This window comes from Mytilus galloprovincialis, chromosome 1 (genome assembly GCF_965363235.1).
Source record: "Mytilus galloprovincialis chromosome 1, xbMytGall1.hap1.1, whole genome shotgun sequence".
Taxonomy (NCBI): domain Eukaryota; kingdom Metazoa; phylum Mollusca; class Bivalvia; order Mytilida; family Mytilidae; genus Mytilus; species Mytilus galloprovincialis.
In genome coordinates, this window is record NC_134838.1 from 9606819 (window position 1) to 9628351 (window position 21533).

The window sequence follows — 21533 nt, forward strand, 5'->3', positions numbered from 1 at the left end:
TAATTATCTTGTATATTATTATAGATAAAAATAAACAGCAATAATGTTCAACACAGTAAGATCTACAAATAAATCAACATGACCAAAATGGTCAATTGACCCCTAAGGAGTTATGGCCCTTTAAAGTAAATTTTTAACAATTTATCGACATTTATTGTAATCTTTTACAAGAAAATTCTTCTCTGAAACCACTGGGACAAAGGCCACAATCTTCATCAGGGTATGGAGTTTATAAATGTGTCCTATGACCACGCTTGCCAACCAACATGGCCGATATGGCTAAAAGTAGAACATAGGGGATAAATGCTGATTTTAGCTTATATCTCTGAAACTAAAGCAAAAGTATTATTGTTCAAATATTTTATGCATCAATTGTAAACAGAAATTTTGTCAGGTGAGCGACACATGCTCCTTGGAGCCACTAGTTTTCGTAAACAAATATTACAAACTGACACCATTAAGCAATTTCTAAAGTCAAGTCTCCCAAAATAGATAAATGATATTTATATACAGAGTATTTCAACAAAAGTTGTTTGTCTTTCGCTTTTGATATCTAAATACATCTAAATTTTTAGGGTGGATGAAGAGAAGGTTAGGCGATAACTGTCCCCAAATGGTTCGATGGTATGGGAGTTCTATTGAGGATCAGGAATTTCCTATTCCTGGAAAAACGCCTCCAAATACACGTGGAGAAAGAGCAAAGGCTGACGAAAATTTGCGTGGAGTATCCATGCATATATTAATTAGGCAGCTGGGAAAACCTTACCAGGAAGAGATTTCTGCTTATGACAGGCAGTTTAAACAACATCCAGATGGAGTTGATTATAAAGTTGTAACAAAGTACAGAAGCATTATCTCTAAAGCTGTTATTGAAGAGGTCAAGCGATATGACGTTGTATTTTGTACCACTGCTATGGCAACAAATCCTAAACTGCTGAAAGGAACAAGGGGTAGGATTTTTCAAATTATCATTGACGAATGTGGAATGTGTACCGAACCCGAAAGTATAACCTCCATTATAGCAACAAGAGCTGAACAAGTAGTACTTATTGGTGATCACAGACAACTACGACCAATTGTTAAATCTACCTACGCCGCCAAACTAGGATTAGAAAAGTCTTTGTTTGAAAGATATGCCAATAAAGCAACTCTTTTGACTTCACAGTACAGAATGGTATGTATCATATCAATAATCCCTTATAACCATTTAGAACCACATTATGTGTTATAATCAAAATAAAATATTAGCCAATGCTTACTTGAACTTTTCTAAAGAAAACTGCTAATTCTTAAATATTTAACATATTTGGGTTTAGCTTTTAAATCCCTCGGTATTTCAAACATTAGTTGCATTCTTTCAGTGTCATTTCAAATAAACTAAAGTTAATAACAATATGTATTTCGATCATCTCAACAGTATATTTGGACGTCTGTGCTTTATCTACAATATATCAAAAATCCAAGTGATTTTATTCTATTTATAGAATCCTGAAATATGTGCATTTGCTTCGCATCAGTTTTATAACAATAGATTAAAAACAAAGCCGTCATGTACATGGATGACCAATATTCCATTGAGATCTTGGATAAATAAAAATATTCCCGTAATCTTCTGCAATGTTGCGGGAAAGGAGGATTATCTTCCTTTTGACACAGATGAAGGAAATGAACAGTCCTGCTCTAACCAAGAAGAAGTGGAACATGTGGTATGTCAATTATTAAAGTATGTTTGAAAAAGTCTTCTAATTACCACTGAATGAACTATAAGTTATTGAACTGATTATGCATATATTTGCATGGCTAAGGTGTACAAAAAAAGGTAAATTTTATTTCAGAAGGATTAAGTAAAGTAAGGATTGAGTAAGGATTATGTAAAGCCTGTTGTTGTATTTGCTCCTGAACTTTCATATATAAGACTTATAAAAGGTCTGGCTTCTAGCAGATGAGATAAACGTTATTCTTGATTTTCTCATTGATATCGGTTTCATACCAGTATACGGTTTGGGTTTTGATCATTGATCGAGTCTACACGATGACCTGTAATTGTTAACTTCTACGTCATTTGGTTTCTGGTGCAGTTTTCACGCTTTTGCTATAACCAGATCTTCTTATTTTCATAGTATAGTGATATCATTACCACTGTGTCGTTACCGCTGCTCCACTGCGAGAGAGTAGAATCCTTCTAATATTCTTTGAATCATAATATACATGGTTCGTGTCAAAGATGACAAACACTATGGTTCAATCTTCGTAACCATAATTTTGTCTGATTTTCATCGAGTTCGACATCATTGAATGAGACTTAACGTATTGAAATTGCCCTGAGCTACACTGATGATACCACTAGTGCTAAACAACAATCTATCGCTTACGGGGCACCTGAGATAATTTTAAGTTTAAGTTTTAAGTAGGGGTTGTGTCTTTCAGTCTTTAGAGTTGTATGTTTGGTCTTTTTGTCGTATTTCGGCTGTTGTCATGTCGTTGTCAACTTTCAATTTTTATCTTCGTATCTTTTGCAATTATTTTAAGTATAAAGTATGTGCTTTTCCAATATTTTTCAATGAGGCAGTATTATATTTTGAACACCTCTTACAAAAACATTCAACAAATAAACTCATCATAAATACCAGGACTAAATTTTGTATATACGCCAGACGCGCGTTTCGTCTACAAAAGACTCATCAGTGACGCTCGAATCAAAAAAAGTTAAAAAGGCCAAATAAAGTACGAAGTTGAAGAGCATTGAGGACCAAAATTCCTAAAAGACAACAAACAAACAAACAAACGCAAACATTTTTAAATTTAAGAATATTTTGAAAAGTGTATAATCACAAAAAAAAAAACTCCGTGGAAAATTAAAAAAGGAAAATCTCTAGTCTAATGACAAAATCAACAGCTCAAACGTATGAATAACAACTGCCATATTCCTGACTTGGTACAGTCATTTTCTTATGTAACAAATGGTGGATTTAACCTGGTTTTATAGCTAGCGAAACCTCTCACTTACTTTCCTTTACGTACACTTTACCAATCTTTGTTTATCACAAGAGAAAATTTCGAGTTTCTTTTCGTTTCCTAATGCATTTGTCCCGTAAACGTTAGTATTGGGGCCATTTTGTTTTGGTATGGTTATCTGTCCATTCAGCCATCTGTTTTATCAGGAAAAGATAAGAGATTTCGAACTGAGCAGATTATCGTCTCAACTTGAAATAGTTTAAATATACACAAAGTTGAGAACGTTTTAAAATACATACCAAAATCAGGCGTTTGGTTCAGACTATACAGTTCTTTCAACATTAAATCGTAATACTGCGAGTACTCTTTTACCACAAAGACTTCTAAGACTTCTAAGAGACATATATGTATGTACACAGTTGTACTAAACACCATTATGACCAACTTCCGTTAAAAGAAGTACAACAACAAAATACCAATTTTCAAGGTAAATTAAAATGAGAGGAAGTATATTAAACCTGACTCAATTCAATCAACGATATCCTGACTTGGAACAGTTACTTTCCTATTTTCTCGTTTCTCATTTTATATAGATTAAACCGTTTGTTTTCCTATTTGAATGGTTTTGCACTAGTCAAAATTAAAATCACAAAAATACCGAACTCAGAGGAAAGTCCAATCGGAAAGTCCATAATCACATGGCAAAATCAAATGACAAGACACATCAAAAACGAATGGACAAGAACTTTATGGATCTTTATACCTTGCTGTTCGGTGTGAGTCGTTTTGTGACTTGGATGGAGAGTTGTCTAGTTGGCACTCATACTACATTATCTATATATTAGGTTAATGTTAGAGTAGTTTTGAAGGAACCGATTTAAAAGAAAAGTACAAACCTGGCAATACAGATATAGAATAATTTTGTTTTGAAAAGGTAAAGATCTTTAAACATCTGGTTGATGAAGAATTGATAGATCCAGAATACATCAACATCATGAGTCAATATAATGCCCAGTGTACAGCTATCAGGAAGGCACTAAATGCAGAAAAGTTTATAAAGTTCAACGTGAATACAGTTGTAGCCAGTCAAGGTTTGTCAATAACTTTTATTATAACAGAATATGGACGTGTTTTTCGAGACATGTAGAGTTCAATGATCATTTAATACATGTATCTGTAATTTCAAAATGAGATATAATTGATGTCTATCAATGAACCAAAAAGTAAAATCACAAAAATACTGAATACCGAGGAAAATTCAAATTCGAAAGTCCCTAATCAAATTGCCAATCAAATGATAAAGCACATCAAACGAATGGCTAACTTAAGGCAGCAGTAGTATACCGCTGTTTCGAAGTCATAAATAGATTGTGAAAAAAAATCTGTGTTACAAACTGCAACTGAGGGAAACACATCAAATATAAGAGGAGAACTACGACACAACAGAAACACAACATTAAAATGTAACACACAAATAAACAAACTATAATATAACAATGGCCATTTTCCTGACTTGGTACAGGACATTTTAGGAAAGAAATGGTAGTTGAACCTGGTTTTGTGGCATGCCAAACCTCCCACTTTTGTGGCAATGTTAAATATAAATTAAAATGACATTATTACATGACAGGACTACAATACAAATAAATGGGAGAACATATAGGACAGAGAATACGCTAGACGCGCGGTTCGTCCACACAAGACTAACCAATGACGCTCAGATGAAAAAAGTTCGAAAGCCGAAAACAAGTACAAAGTTGAAGAGCAATAAGGACCAAACGTACCAAAAAGTTGTGCCTAATACGGCTAAGGTTTTCTGCCTGGGATAAGAACATCCTTATTATTTAGAGTAATTCATACTTTTACAAACAGTTAACTTTGATAACATGACTATATAATAGATATACATGATAAACCGAAGTAGTGAATAACTACAGAATAGGAACAGCACATAAAAATTTACAGCCGAGTTAGCCAAAGCGTTAAACGCACAAAGTGACGTCACATTTAAATTTCTAAAAATACTAACAAATGACTTGGTACAGGCATTTTCTTCCTATCATGATTTACTTTGGTAGTGGGTTGCTGCTCGCAATGAAGCTTTTAAACCAAGAGTTCCAAGCTGTGAAGTTGAAATCATCCCTTCGTAAATTTTACGGACGCCCTCACGAGTTGGTTTACCGTTATGGAATAACCGTTTTTACCCTTTAATTTTCACGAATGTGACCTACCGAATTAGACTTTTTACCGGATTTGTACTAACATAAGTATTACGACAGTTGCCACATGTGGAGCAGGATCTGCTTACCCTTCCAGGGCATATGGTATCACCCCCAGTTTTTGGTGGGGTTCGTGTTGCTAAGTCTTTAGTTTTCTATGTTGTGTCTTGTGTACTGTCTGTTTGTCTTTTCCTTTTGTTTTTTAGCCATGGCGTTGTCAGTTTATATTCAATCTATCAGTTTGACTTTCCCTCTGGTATCTTTCGCACCTCTTAAATAAAGTTAGGAACCGACAAAATATTTCGCCTCTCTTTAAAAAGAAGTTTGATGTTATTACTAAATATAACTTTGCATTAGTACCAATAAAATACTGATGGAATGTTTGCTGTTGTCGAAATAACTGTTCAGGAGTTTTACCGCTTGAATTATGTTGCAAGAAGAAAGGGAATGGTTGAAATGACAACTTAAGAACTAAATACACCTGTTGTGCTTTCTTTCTTTATTTTGTGACGTTTTAAGAGAGTTTGTTGGCTGAGGTTTTGAATGTGTTCGTATGATGAAAATGAGCAGTCATTTCGCATTCCTTTTATTTATTGGGTTGTGTTCATCCATATGGAAGGCCTAGGTTTAATTTTCTGTAAAAGAATTAATGATTGGTATCTCTTAATATTATGCTGATATATATGTAGGTGGTGAATGGGACTATGTTATCATGAGCCTGGTACGATCTTTACCACATTATAGAATAGAACCAAAACCTACGTTGGGCTGGTGCAAACAGAACCTTGGTTTTATCACTGACGAACATCAAACAAATGTGGCATTGACAAGAGCACGTAAAGGGCTAATAGTTGTAGGTAAGTTGACAGGATATTTGTCTTAAATATAAATAATCAAAACTAGTAAAAACAAATGAAAAATGATAAGATAGAAATGTCCGGTTCTTCTAGTCAGTACTGCTGAAAATGTTCAATGCTAATATTGTATATTTGTAGACAAAACCCCTAGAAAAACCCATATGATATCTAATGAAATTATTTTAAAGTATCGATAAATATCCAAACAAAAATATGGGTCATGTTCATCCATATGGCCAAACAAAAATATGGGTCATGTTCATCCATATGGCATAGTCAAAATAGGAATTATCTATCGTCAGAATGTACAACAAAGTGAAAAAAAACAAAATGAAATTAAAAGACTTGAAATGGAACATGAAACGAACTATTTACTGACAAAGGTAGATCTCTGAACACACGCCATCCATTCTAATAAAAAGCCATACTTTCTATATGATAAGGTGACTAAGGAATATATCTGGGACAAGGTTTTCCCCATATTCGAATCCTCCTAAGGTGTTTTTCAGTATCAAGACTTGATATATATATACACATATATATACTATTTACTGACAAAGAAACGTTTAATGCATATAAAAAAACTTTTATTTATTTTGAAAAAGAGGGGCTCGTTTCATTAACTACTACACAAGGCCAATTTTCAATCTTCCAATCCAGTTTTCAAATATTTTTTTTGTCAGTAAATAGTATATATATGTGTAAATATTTCTTTGTCAGTAAATAGTATATTATGTGTATATAAAAATAAATATATATATATATATATGTGTGTATTATAGGACATAAGGAGTTGTTAACGTGTAATGAGGTATGGGGAAATTTTATAAACCATTATGGCAGACGGGGCTGTGTGGTTGATAAAGAAGAATTTCCACCACAACCAGTTCCAAAAAGGAAAAAGAAGAAGTCAAAGAATAGAGGAAAGAAAACGTTTGAAGAACAAACCGAAAATCTTGAGCAGGTCAATAATGGCCATGAAGAATCCTGAATGATTAATAAGAAGCCTCTAAATACGCGTCGTATAGTATGCTTTCAATTCAGATGGTTACATAATCTTTCAAATCCATTCTCTATCTACTATAATTACAGTTATGAAATTAGTTTTATATACACAAATTTGGAGATGTGAAATTGTTGTCAATGAGACAACTATCCATCAATTAGCAAAGACAAGGATGGAAACATCAACTTGTCACTGTATAACATTCATGAATAAGCAGAACTGATACCGTTTAGTAAATATAAAAATATAAAGATGTGGTACGATTGCCAATGAACAATCTCCGAAACCAAAAAGATTGTTATTTAGGCGTCTTTGAACAGGTAAAAATATTTTTGGGGAGATCTTTCAGGTTTCTGAAATTGAAAAACCCAATCACAGTTTCACACATATATATTTTAAATCAAATCCACTTTATCTTAGATAAAATATTTACTCATAACTTAATCTAGCAAGGGTACAATAGACTGAGATAACGACATAATTTCTGAAGTAGCAAATTAGAACTAATGAGGTGTGTATGTAAATAAAAATATGTTTCGTCGTCTGAGAGAACATTGTGTTACTGTATTGTATGTTCTTCGTAGACAATTTGTGTATTATAAGTTGATTGGAACGTTAAATAGTTATTGTGATAATCATATGTGAAGTTAGGCTTGACGACTTTTAATATTTCATATCCGTGTTGTATTTGATAAAACTATTTGCGAAGGAATTTTAAATTGTTATAAGCGGATGATATGTATGAGGAACACAATAAAAATAACTTGAAAGATGATTTTATAATATCTATTGAACTTATGACTGTATGATTAACATGTATAATTATTTCCATAGTGTTATACACTTTTATAAAAAAAATATAAGCCTGGTACCTTTGATAACTATTATTCTTCCTATTTTTATTGTACGACTTAATGCAAAACACAACTTTCTCTGAAGTTTTAGTCTGTTCGAACAAAGATTATCTTCCCATAGAATATCTTACCATATTTCAAAACAATTAATACTATTTGAAAGGTTTTTTTACTAGTAATTTTGAGACTTCTTTTGGCGAATATGTATATGTTAACAAAATTATTTAAATCATATGTAAATAAAAATATTTGACCTTAAACGAGGGGAAGTGGGGCATCATCAATAGGAAAATTTAAAGTTAAATAGCAAAAATATTTTTTATAATCAATATGAAAAGAAAAGTTGTTTAAATTCATCTTTATATGATGAACATTAATACAACTTAGTCCTTTGATAAAATGTTTTTGTCGAACATTTAATTAGAATTCTATACGTATATATCAACCAACATCGTCTTCACAACATACTTAATTACATGATGATACAGAATTATTTGTAAACGATTAGTTTAGTGCGAATACGAATACTTTATTTCTCAGTGCAATATACTGATTTGCTTTCTCTTTTTTTTAATCACAAAATGCATTTTTCTTTATATCTTATTCAAAAACATGTATATAATTAACAAAATATTGAAAACACTTTCAACAATTATATTGCAATTATGATATTCTGATCATAACTGATGTTTTATTATATTAAAAACTGTGATATGCACTTTGACTTGGATAGACAATTATCAAGTTAAGAATTCTATAGTTGTAGATATTTCTAATCAGAATAAGTTGAATATGTTTGTTCTTGTTGTAATATATAAGTATTTATGTTTTGCATATAAATTAAAAACTGTGATTTGCATCAATGATTTTTGTTCATGAAAGTGTGTTATTTGTGGGTCTTTATTTCTGTGAAAAATGTTGACATTGTGAATTTAACGTATAGAATTCAACATGAATCTGCTTAAATTATTGAGATACTATACATGCTATGATTAATATTTATTTTGTTTTATATTGAAGAGATAGAAAAATCCTTAAATAAAACCATCAAATCTGAAAAAGAATATGTACTTGAAGAAGTAAAGCAAAGTTCTTTATTAAGATTTTCTGTACGGTAATGAATCAATCAAATCACGTCATATACTTAAATACTAGATAATTGGTTAATGATACTTCAGGGTTACGTTACTGATATTTGAATTAAACAAGTATCAACCAGTACTATATTTGACCAAATATCGATCTCATAGATGATTTTTTTTAACTCTAAGAAGATGCAGTGCAATCTTGTTATTGATTTTTCTATTTTTCCAAACTGTTATTATTTATATGTGTGTCTTTCTTTTAAAACATTATGTCTTTCATTAAATTATTATGTCTTTCATTTATTTTATTTTCAAATAAAATCATATATGAGTTTTCAATACTGTGTTTATATTCTTTTAAAGTAACACTATCACATGTATCATATTAAAAACCCCGTGAATATAAATTCAGATAAGCTGTAAATATTGAAAAAGAAGATTCAGCTAGAACTCTCAATAATACATTTACACTATTGTCAAACTTGAGGATACGAGAAAAGAGTATGTATCTAACGAGAAAGGTAAATATGCTAGAGATACTTACTGAAGGTGTGATGAGATGATTGAAGCTGTTAATTTTCTCCTTGATAATATTTATGTACGTTTCGGCAACAAAGTTTATCGACAGGTTGTGGGTATCGCTATGGGCAATAATTGCGCCCCTTTAATAGCAGACTTACTTTTGTACTGTTATGAATCACAGTTTATGACCAAAATCAGTAAAGACCCGTCGAAATTGCATTTAATAGATAAATTCAACAACACTTACCGTTATCTTGATGATATTTTTTCGTTAAATAATCAAGAATTTTTTCAATATACTGCCGAAATTTACCTAAAGGAACTTACTTTAAATAAATCTAATTTAAATGGTAATAAATGTCCTTTCCTAAATTTAGATATTTCGGTCTTGAACGGAAAACCCCACACTAAAATTTACGACTAAAGGGACGATTTTTCGTTCCCTATTGGTAAATTTCTATTTTTATATGTACCTTTGCCACCATCTTACTGTTTATATTTCACAGCTCGTTCGCTATGCCCGTGTCTGTTGTGACGTTTTTGATTTTAACGAACGTAATCTATGTATTACTGTTAAATTATTAAGCCAGGGATTTCGTTACCATAAATTACTTAAAACCTTTATTAAATTTTTCCATAGATATAAAGATATAGTTTTGAAGTTTAGTTATACCCGTAGAAAACTTATTTCTAACGGGATAGCAAATCCTCATTTCTACGGAAATGTTGTTAACCGTGCCGGAAAATTTAGAAACTATTCTGGTTAACTTGTCGATCCTTTAATTAAACTTATTCTAAAATGGTTACCAATTCAACACTGTAATAAGATCATTGAATATTTTTGTTATTGGTATAAATATTGATTTTGTAATCAGTAAGTTACAAGCAAACTAAATATTACTTGTATGTTATATACATATACATATTTATGGATCTACAATCTGTCGATACCTGTATCTTGGCATTGCACAAGGTCATGTTTTTCTCTGACTGTTTATGACGTCTCTACACGAAATCCATTGGATGTTGGATGCATACGTATTGATAATTTAGTCTCCGATGCATGATTTTTTATTAGTTGCTAGAGGCTTTGAACTAGCTATCAGTTAACTACGATTACTCTCAGACTTGTACATAGTGTCTTTTTGTTGTTGGGATGTACAAGTACCCGTCCACGTTCACTTGTATGTTTGTCAAACTAATGAGTTAAGCTTTTTTCAACTGATTTTTATACTAGTTCGTTCTTATGTTGTATTGTTATACCACTGTCCCAGGTTAGGGGGATGGTGGGGATCCCGCTAACATGTTTAAACCCGTCACATTCTGTATGTATGTGGCTGTCCAAGTCAGGAGCCTGTAATCAGTGGTTGTCGTTTGTTTATGTGTTAAACATATTTGTTTTTCGTTCATTTTTAGCTCACCTGGTCCAAAGGGCCAAGTGAGTTTTTCTCATCACTTGGCGTCCGGCGTCCGGCGTAGGGCGTCTTCGTCGTCCGTCGTCGTTAACTTTTACAAAAATCTTCTCTTTTGAAACCACTGGGACAAATTTAACCAAACTTGGCAACAATCATCATTGGGGTATCTTGTTTAAAAAATGTGTCCGGTGAACCGGCCAATCAACCAAGATGGCCGACAACTGCTGGTTTGGTTGCTGCCCCTGAATTGGTAATTTTAAAGAAATTTGGCCGTTTTTGGTTATTATCTTGAATATTATTATAGATAGAGATACACTGTAACAGCAATAATGTTCCGCAAAGTACGATCTACAAATATAACAACATGACCAAAATTGACAGTTGACCCCTTAATGAGTTATTGCCTTTTTTAGTATTTTTTTACCAATTTTTCATAAATTTTTGTAATCTTTTACAAAAATCTTCTCCTCTGAAACTATGTGACCAATTTAACCAAACTTAGCCACAAACATAATTAGGGTATATAGTTTGAAAAATGTGTGCGGTGACCCAGCCAACCAACCAAGATGGCCGCCATGGCTAAAAATAGAACATAGGGAGAAATGCAGATTTTGGCTTATAACTCTTAAACTAAAGCATTTAGAGCAAATCTGTTAAGGAGTTCAATTGTTTATCAAGTCAATATCTATTAGCTGTGAAAGATGAATTGGACAACTGGTTGTTGGGTTTCTGCCCCCAATTGGTAGTTTTTAAAGATTTTTTGTCGTTTTGGGTTATTATCTTTGAATACTGTTATAGATAAGGATAAACTGCAAACAGCAATAATGTTCAGTACAGTGGAGATCTACAAATAAATCAACATGACCAAAATGGTCAGTTGACTCCTTAAGGAGTTATTGCCCTTTAAAGGCAATATTTAACAATTTTAATAAATTTTGTAAATTTTGTAAATTTTTACAAAATATTTTCCTCTGTAAGTAAAGGGCCAAGTTTATTATAGATAGAGAACATTGTAAGTAGCAAGAATGTTCAGTAAGTAAGATCTACAAACACACCACCATCACCAAAACACAATTTTGTCATGAATCCATCTGTGTCCTTTGTTTAATATGCACATAGACCAAGGTGAGCGACACAGGCTATTAAGGGCATACGATACAGTTACAAGGGAAGTAATGACGTTGCTAACGTAAATTGTTATTTTCGCGACAAACTATGACTTACCGGGAAAAGATTCAGTTTTCGACTGATTTTTATCATTCAAACTTATTTAACTTGAAAACGAGTTCATGGACCCCTATTTTTTAAAACGACATTTTGTTTCATTTTGCAGGGAGATTATGTGAACCAAATTTTATAAAACTGTAAATAGTGCATTTTTTTTTAATGTTGATAAATATACAGCAAAAAAATATGTTTTTTCTCAATTCATGACCATTTGATAAATATGCGTTATTTCTGAATAAAAAATGCATAAATCTTTAGAATACTTATCAAATACAGAAATTACAAATTATTTAACAAAAAACAATTTGTGTTTATCTTTTAAAACAAAAAAAGTTATGGCTTTCTTTCGAAAGGGAAAATATGGCCAGAAATCCGAATTTTGAGCAAATATACAAAATTTCGACCTCATTTAACTCAAAAAGTAGCACATGAAGGTATATTTTTTATTACATATTTGATTTAATCAGGCAAAACACGCTATATGGAAATTTACATCAAACTGTAAATACAGGATCAAAACTGTATCGTATGCCCTTTTTACAGCTGACTTTGTGGTATGGACTTTGCTCATTGTTGAAGGCCATACGGTGACCTATAGTTGTTAATTTCTGTTTTATTTTGGTCTCTTATGGAGAGTTGTCTCATTGGCAATCATACCACATCTTCTTTTTTTTTTATGTATGTATGCTCTTTGGTAGAATTATTGTTTCTTTGACAAATTTACCATTTTCCCTCTCTATTGTATGCACAATTTTGCACTTAAAGTTTTTTTTTCGAATTATTGTTGAATTTGCAATCATATAACACCTTCTTATAAAATATCTATGATTTCACGCGTTTGGCTGTAGTGAACAAGATGAAAATTGCCTTGCTAATTTTTATTCAAAAATGATGTATGCATTCAAAATCATCATTTAGGTAAACTTGAGAACCAGGTACTAAGTACCATCACAGGTGCTATAGAATCATAATCAAAAGCATAGAGAAAATATCAAACATACCACTATTAAGTAAGAGATGTAAGTGCAAAGCCATGACACAGGCCTCAAAATATCAAGTGTTCACAAGTCAATGAAATAAATACCAGCTTGAAGCAACTCTTCTCAGGCAGGCTCAATAGGTCCAGCTGTACATTAGAGTCAAGAGCCTCATAAGAAAACACCATACATTTTTACAATGAATAACAAACCGAGTGAAGACAAACTTTGAAATGTCATCATTTAAAGTCTGAAACAGTACACTAGAGTGGATCCCTTCATACTGTGGAGTTTCAGGGTAATGAGCAAGCCGGCCGATAAGTTAGCAAATTATGGTGCTGAACAATAAAGAAGAAAATTAAGCCTGCAACACAGGATTAAGACTATCATCAAATCTCTGATCAATATCCTTCATCAAGACAGTTACCACCGGCTTACAAGATCTGAACTATCTACCATCTTAAGACGGATTGCAGGATACATCAGACTCAATCAACATCTATACAAAGTCATGAAAGTTTTTCCACCTCCAATTTATTTCTAAAATAATTTTGAAAACGAAATAACTATACATTTCTTTTAAAATAAAACGTTCAAAACGTTATACACATTCGCACAAGGAAGTCTCAGAACGCATTTAAGTCTATGGTTCAATGTAGGAGGTGTAATTAGGAAACGGTATGCTTCTTATGTATGCAAGTATATAATCCAAAAAATTACAAAAGTTCAACTATTTTAAAAGTATATATTGTCAAAAAATCAAAATCCTGACCACATGTACACCTTTATGTACATATATGTTCATACAACCAGCAAAGTGAAATCTTCCTTGTATTTGGACTGTAGAACGAGTTATCTGGAGCAGCACTATCAAGTGAGGATTTTTGTTTTGTTTTGTAACTGTATTGTAAGTATCATAAGGTAGAGGCAAATATTGTCTTAACGAACGGCAGGGAATCCTTGATTGATTAAATAGTTCTCTTACGTGAAGATAACTTCATATTTTTTGAGCGACTTGTTTTTTTTCTACTGAAATATGTTAAAACAAACTTATCAGATAAACAGTATGAGGTAAGGTTTCTTGCGTTCGAATTTCATTTATGCATGATTTTTTCCTATTGGGAACTCGAAGTTGATTTGCCTCGAAATGAAGATTGAAGTTCCCCACTTTGCTAAAACAAAAATTATGATACAAATGTACTAATAAAACATAATAATAATATGCATATCAATTCCTTTTCACGTAACATTGATTTGTCTTCAATTGTGCAGTGAGGTTGGAGATGTAAAAAAAATAATAATACTAGCAGTAACAATAAAAATGGAAAAATATGAATCATAATTAACCATGAACATTTTTGATTTTTCTGCAATTCAAGAATAAAAAGGAAAAAAATATTATAACTAGTTAATTAAAAACAAAATGTTCTAAATGATAAATTGTTGTTAAACTCACTTTTCTAAAATTACTGTTTCCAAAATAATTAGTATATTAAAATTGTTGTATTAAAGTATGATAATTTTAATTGTATAAAATTGTTACAGTATTGGTTGGATACAACTGAGAGGAAATTAATAAAATAACAGTTTAAAGTGGTTAGTATACTTGTGTTGACAAACTGCGGATAAAAGTTGAGATTTGTTAAAATTCAAGAAAAATACATTAAAGAAAAAAAATAATGTTTTACCGCCTTTGTTCCTTTCTCGGGGATGGTTACTATATCTGTAGATTAAGGTATGGTTTATTTCAAAGTTGAAAAGTCAGACAAATTATTACCTGCCAATGAAATTGATGGCCTATGGGGATTCTGTTTAACGACAACAATGATTCCGAAAAGATTCGAGTGCGCTTAAAAGGCAATAAGTTTCCAGATGTTTATATGAATAGAATTTGATTTAAATGTAATGTATCCAGATGGTCGGAAGGAAACTTAATCCCGCAGTTGAATATTTTGTCAAAACGAAATCTTTATAGCAGTGTGTCATTTCACTTAGTTTTAAATTAAGCTATGGTATTCAGCCCAACCACCACAACAAACAGAAAAAGGAAGAAAAAGACAATTCGAGGACACATGGCGTCAAATTTAATTATACGCTACGGTGGCCTATTGCTATAGCACTTTAAATGTTGTTGTTACTTGTTATTGAAAACAAATTAGCGAATTCGCGTGCAAGTCACGCGCCAGAACTGTGAGATTATAAACGGCAACATTTTTGTATTATTAGAAAGTATAATATTAACATAGGTCAACAATTAGAACACGTTTTTAAATTACGTTTTGTAATACATTAACAAGAGACTGTACAAAATGTTAATTAAAAATCTTGCCATTATTATGCATTATTATAGTTCTATTCATTTTTATGCAAGTTATAATCAGTTGTAAAGTAATATTCAAATAAAGCAGACTTTTACTGCGCATGTAATCTCGCATTTCAATGAGAAAAGATGATATCTTAAAAAGTGCACTGTTAAAATATCACATTTCAGATTTTTGATAAACATAGAATATATCAGAAATAAAAAAAAACATTTTTTTGTGAATCAACGTTGAAATATTTATCTACAAAACAAAAAGATTAAGCCGAACAAAATAATTAAGCCTGTCCCAGGGGCGGATCCCGGATTTAAGGTTAGGGAGGGGAGTAGCAAACTGAAATTTTCGCCGAGCGGAGCGAGTCAAAAAATATTTTGAGGCAAAAAAATCGAAATATTCTTTATTAAGCTGATTACAACCCATGATTTGCAAATTTTATGGGGGGGGGGGGGGGGGGGCACGACCGCCTCGCCCCGCCTGAATCCGCCACTGTGCAGCCCTCCTAGACTGGTACCAATTATTTCAAGATAGAACATTCATATAGACGCTACCAATTACATATTACTGCTAATCATATACAATTAATGTCAATAGCATTCCAATAAAATTGTCAGCAATTTCCAGGGAAACCTCTTCTTCCTCCAGTGTTTTCTATCATCTGCCACTTAAGATCAGTTAATTCTGATTCACGCAATTTCTGGCTTATTTCACAATTTGAGTGTGGATAAAACAGCAATTTATCTTGGTTAGTAAAGGCATCAATATTTACAAGTGATTGTCAGATCTTATCATCGATACACTGTCATCTGATAGATAAATACTAACTTATTTGTCACTCACGTGAATCGTTTATTAATCGATACAAATAACAATTAACTTAAACATCTTTAAGGTTAAAATGTATGTGATAAAACGTTCGCGATATTGATAATGCATGTACATAAACATGTATGCAGGAAAATATAAAACAAAAGCAACAACAACAGCAACTTCAACTCTATTACACCCAGATCCATATTTACTTGAAAAACGATACATGTAAAGAGACCTTTTGAAAGCATTTAACGAATAAATGCACAGACAAGATTTTTCCTCATTGATGAAGGCTATAATTGATTACATCCACTCCATTTGAACTTTAGCGAATAGTGGTCTCATTATCAATTATATCTCATCTCCTAAAATTATTTTTACCAGCAGGTACGCTGAAGGCCCAAAGAGGGGGTATGTATAGATACTTGAATACTTGAGTACTATACGAGTTATAATATGACCAGAGGGGGAGGGAAGTATGTATAGATACTTGAATACTTGAGTACTATAAGAGGGGGAGGGAAGTATGTATAGATACTTGAATACTTGAGTACTATACGAGGGGGAGGGAAGTATGTATAGATACTTGAATACTTGAGTACTATAAGAGGGGGAGGGAAGTATGTATAGATACTTGAATACTTGAGTACTATAAGAGGGGGAGGGAAGTATGTATAGATACTTGAATACTTGAGTACTATAAGAGGGGGAGGGAAGTATGTATAGATACTTGAATACTTGCAGTACTTGAGTATTATACGAGTTATAATATGACCAAAAGGGATATAACAGGGTCAACATCTTTTGGTCAACTTTGGCAGAGGGAAAAGAAACTTCAGTTTCTTAAACTTTTTCCAAATTTATCTACAGAAAAAATAAAAAAATGTTAATGGTTTAATGCTTGATATGGTCCGTTATTTATTATGTGAAATGGAACAGCAATGAAATATTATCCGTTCATAATTTAAACATGGATCAACCGTGGATTTCACTTGTAAATAAAATTTGGTAGAAACGAAAAACAAACTCTGCACAACCGTGGTCACGTACTCGCTTAGAAGGAGTTGTGAGTTCCGCTCTGTCTTGGTCAAACCCTAGTCTTAAAAATTGGTATAACTACTTCTCCGCTAAAAAATAAAATTAAAGACTCGTCAACTATGAGTAAGATTAATGTCTCCAGGTAGGTTGGCATGTCTTCCTGTGGACTGGACTGACTCATAGAAAATCCTGCTCAGTGTGTCAGAGATCCTTTTATCAACACGCAAACGTTTTGTTTTTCATGTAATATTTTTCACTGGACATTAAATTCGATTGAAAGCATAAATGAAAATTAGTCTATGCGGTTTGGGCTTTGCTCATTGTTGAAGGATGTAGGATTACCTATAGTTGTTAATTTCTGTGTCATTTTGGTCTCTTGTGGAGAGTTGTCGCATTGGCATTCATGCCACATCTTCTTTTTTTGTTATATTTACCGTGTTACTGTGTTGCATATGAATACCAGTTCAATCAATGTGCATAGCCCCAGATGCAAGAACCACTGAAAACGAAATGAAAAGTACTTAAACTAGACAACAGTTACCAACAGCATAATTTCAGTGAAAACAAAATTATTGTACCACCAAGAGCAGATTTATACCTTATTTTTAACGAAATAAGAAGTTATGTATAGGTATATTAAGTATATGAGGTGAAGTTAAGTATGTAAGTGTAATCTCGGTCCTCCTTTGTTCCCGCCGGGACATAAGTGTAACAGCAATCCATTGTGAAAAAACGATAACCAATTGTTATAAAAATTAACCAATCAGATCCGTGCTTCAGACAAAAACTTTTAAAGAAATTAAGAGAACAAGTTAATAACAGTCATTACCTTATTCTATGTCTGTGTAGTTTGTTTTTGTTTAACTTGTTGTTCAGCCTAAAAAGATGGGAAATTTCATAATAAAAATGACACTGAAAAAGTATGTTGTAACAATGATGACTGTTGTCTTATATGTATAACTTAAGTGTTAGAGCTCCATTTCTATTTTGAAATATTTACTTAATCTTATAAATGTATATAATGTCTAAATACCAATCGATCAAATGATACAGATGATAGACACAACTTTTGATTATAACAACTCCGCAGTAAATATTGATGGAGAAAAATCCAATCCAAACACATCCAGACTTTAGTTAATATGTCAAATTGCTCATACATCCTAACAAACTGTGTTGATGAATCAATAATCTCTAAAACGCTTCGGAGGATTTTCCGAACTTTGAAAGTATAATGAATAATGATTTGCGTGTCTTTTCTTGATGCAGAGGCAAACATTATTAAAGTTACAGTATCTTTGATGACCCAATGGACCTCGAGGCATACACAAGACACTAATAATCTTTCACGATAGTTTTTCATCTTGGTTGTTTAACAATGTTTTTGACGGAAAGAAAATTGATTTCTATCTTAGATGGTATTTTGGCGTAAAACGTTTCTTCAAAGGACGTCTTTATGGAACTACCAGCAGCATTTTAAGTGGAAAATCTAATTGGCTCAATAAAATAGAGAAAATATTCTGTCGTTTTATATTAAGTTATTGTATTAAGTGACAAAATTGTTTGTCATGCGTGTACCTATTTGTCAGCTTAGAACTGAATGATAGATAGACACGTGTTTGTCATATAACCTTGTCCAACTGAACATTCTTACTTAATCGAAGTGTGATCATCTTAATTGGAAGTTTTACAAGAAATAAGAAATGTTTTGTTATGGGCGAACGGAACTCTTTTATACTCGTAGCTCTTTTTAAGAGTTTACAATTAATGATAATCGTTAGTTAACTACAAAAGAGATTGTCTACGACTTGACAAGTTATAACAAATAAATTATTACAATTTTATTTAATTTGTTTTCCCGCACTAAACTAATTTCATTCTATAGTTATCAATTAAATCAAGTAAAAATACGTTTAACGAAATGGGATGGGATATGCTTCTTAAAAAATACATAGATTCAGGCTACAAAAAGTCAAATCTGTTACCATACCACGTGTCTAAATCCCTTATACAGATTCTGTAAATTATATACCAATAACTTTCATGCATATCTTCACACCATCAAGAAGATATTATTTTGAAAAGGAGACAATGAACAAAAAGAACAACGGAATACTCGCACATTTACGTTTTATTAAATAGCACTAACTTAAGACCAAGTAATTTGGGTGTAAAAAATACTTCAAGTAACAGTAACACGTCATTCTTTGCATAACTTTTTTAAAACTTTTAAAACATTCAAAAGATTACGTGAGATGTGTTTTACGGGAGACGGATTTATAAACTGAAAAGTTTCAAACTTGTTTCTGAATCCCTTTGACTGCTATGTTAAGTTGTACTACTTAATTGTTATAATTTATTGAAATGACTACCAACGATAATAAAAATTTCCTATTAAAACACTTTCAAAGCTACATTCTGGTTTGACGAGTAAGGATTGGCGTACCGTCACTCCAAGTTGTAAATGTATTATAAATCGGTCCAACAATACTTAGTCATGTCCAACAAAGAGTTTGACCTCGCCTCTTGTGGTTAATGTTAAAGGACCCACTTACGTTCCCTCCTTTAATTGTGTAACTGTTTAAGCAACTCGAAATAAGTCAAAGACGAAAGAGCGTATATAATAGTCACTGCGATAAGATATTTAGTCTTTTCACAAACATTCAAGGGTTGACCACAGTGTTAATTCAAAAACTCATTAGCCTTATTCAAGAGGCTACCTTCAGATCCATTCAAGATTTTGTTAGCAATATTGTTAATTTTGCCTCACAAGCTACAACCCATAATAAAATCCTTTTTTCTTGCTTAGCGAAAATTTAACTAAGTAACTTCATACTTGCATATGAAAATAGAGTTTTAAAATAAAATGTTCAGATATAGTAAAGTAAGATAATTAGATGTAGCAAATCAGAATAAAATAGCAAACAATCAATACATTCATATACAAATATATACAGCAGTTTACAGTGTTTTGAACATAGTAAAACTATGTGACCTTTGTCCACAAATTTATTTGACAAAAAAAATAAAAAAAAAAAAAAAAATAAAGATGCAAATCACCTCAATCAACTTAATTTGTGACAAATGTTACACATAAAATGCTTGTGACATTTTCGGATTTTCGTGAACGTACTATATTCATTACTGGTAAATTGTTAAATCAGGGATTTCGTTACCAGAAATAACTTAAAACCTTTACTAAATTCTTCCATAGGTATAAAGATTATGTTTTGAATTTTGGTTGTACCTGGATAAAACTTATTTCAAACGGGATAGCACATCCTCTTTTTTACTGAGATGTTTTTCCCTGTCAAGAAATTAAAGCCCCAGTCACACTGACAAGTTTTATTACGTTTTTAAATGCTACGTTTCAACTACGTTTTGAATAAAAATGTCCCGTTATTTTGCAAGCTAGGTTTTACTAGGTTTGTGCTACGTTCTTTCCACCTTTTGCTGCGTATAAATACGTGAAGACCTACGTTTCCACCACGCATTGATACGTTTCGATATGTAGTTAGCACGTTTTGTTACGTTCAGCTAAGCTTTTATACGTATTGACTAGGTTTCTACTTCGTTTTAATTTCCGCTACAGCCCCAGTCACACACTGTCACGTACTTGTACTACGGTTTAAAATGCTACGTTTCAACTATGTTTTGAATAAAAATTTTCCGTTATTTTGAAAGCTATGTTTTACTAGGTTTGTGCTATACGTTCTTATCACGTTTTGCTACGTATAAATACGTGTAGACCCACGTTTCCACTACGCATTGAAACGTTTCGATACGTAGTTAGCACGTTTTGTTACGTTCCACTAAGCTTTTATACGTATTTACTAGGTTTCTACTTCGTTTCAATTTTCGCTACGTTTGTTGTTGAATTTTCGAAACATACGGGACAGGTCCCGTTTTGAACATAGGATCACTACGTTTCGATACGCTTCGTTACGTATATTCTCGTTTCGCTACGCATTCAAAACGTAGTGAAACGTAGCTCTTGAAACGTGACAGTGTGACTGGGGCTGAGGAACAATCTGGATAAACTAATCGATCCATTGAATAAACTTATCCGAAAATGTTACCTATTCAACACTGTAATTGTTTTTAATTGTATTTAATATTCATTATGTTATCAGTAAATCAAAATCAAACTGAATATTATTATTATATTCATAAGCACATTCATGGCATTACAATCTGTCTATACCTGTACTTTTACATTGTACAAGCTATTAAAAGGTCAAGTTTAT

General features: G+C 32.1%; 1 protein-coding gene across 1 annotated transcript in view; it reads left to right on the top strand.

The window, feature by feature from the left end:
• Window positions 1-7173, top strand: part of LOC143064934 (3'-5' exoribonuclease HELZ2-like) — a 29369-nt gene extending 22196 nt beyond the window's left edge. Inside the window, exons 14-18 of the mRNA XM_076238156.1 lie at window positions 576-1174; window positions 1485-1706; window positions 3890-4046; window positions 5864-6031; window positions 6814-7173. Of these exons, the coding sequence (XP_076094271.1) occupies window positions 576-1174; window positions 1485-1706; window positions 3890-4046; window positions 5864-6031; window positions 6814-7022 (1355 nt within the window). The 3' untranslated portion in view covers window positions 7023-7173. The remainder of the gene's footprint in view (window positions 1-575; window positions 1175-1484; window positions 1707-3889; window positions 4047-5863; window positions 6032-6813) is intronic.
• Window positions 7174-21533: the final 14360 nt, after the last annotated feature.